This window comes from Penaeus monodon, chromosome 20, assembly GCF_015228065.2.
Source record: "Penaeus monodon isolate SGIC_2016 chromosome 20, NSTDA_Pmon_1, whole genome shotgun sequence".
Classification (NCBI taxonomy): domain Eukaryota; kingdom Metazoa; phylum Arthropoda; class Malacostraca; order Decapoda; family Penaeidae; genus Penaeus; species Penaeus monodon.
This window is the reverse complement of record NC_051405.1, coordinates 11556706-11557132: the sequence shown is the minus strand read 5'-3', so window position 1 is coordinate 11557132 and position 427 is coordinate 11556706. Positions and strand designations below refer to the sequence as shown.

At 51.5% G+C, this 427-nt stretch overlaps 1 protein-coding gene across 1 annotated transcript in view; it reads left to right on the top strand.

Annotated features, from left to right (window-relative positions):
* The window catches only part of LOC119585618 (multiple epidermal growth factor-like domains protein 6), a gene marked incomplete in the record, with an annotated part of 108922 nt that overhangs the window by 102094 nt on the left and 6401 nt on the right, over positions 1 to 427 (top strand). The window contains 2 exon segments of the mRNA XM_037934286.1: positions 27 to 130; positions 343 to 427. Coding sequence (XP_037790214.1) covers positions 27 to 130; positions 343 to 427 — 189 coding nt within the window.

The following is a 427-nucleotide window of genomic DNA, read 5'->3' as shown; positions in this document are numbered from 1 at the left end:
ATACCCAAACATCCTTGTTTTGACAGGGCCCCACGTGCGAAGCTCAGTGCCCGCCTGGAAGGTTCGGCAAAGACTGCAGTGAGACGTGCAGCTGCCTCAATGGTGCCACGTGTCACCATGTCAGCGGGAGGTGGGCGTGGTCACTTATCTGTTTAGAATAGTCTAGCCCTAGCATATTAATGAAGCTTGTTTCTTATTTAGTTTTGGCAAATACAGCATGTTATTACAGCTCACTTAACTTTGGTTATGAATAATGATTCATTTCCATTAGCGATTTTGTATAGTAATGAAGTCCCTAGGATATATAAGATGTACCTTGCAAAACGACACGCCACCCCGCAGGTGCGAGTGCGCCTCGGGCTTCACGGGGCAGCGGTGCGGGCAGCCGTGCCCCCTGGGGCGCTTCGGGCCGGACTGCGTGCACATG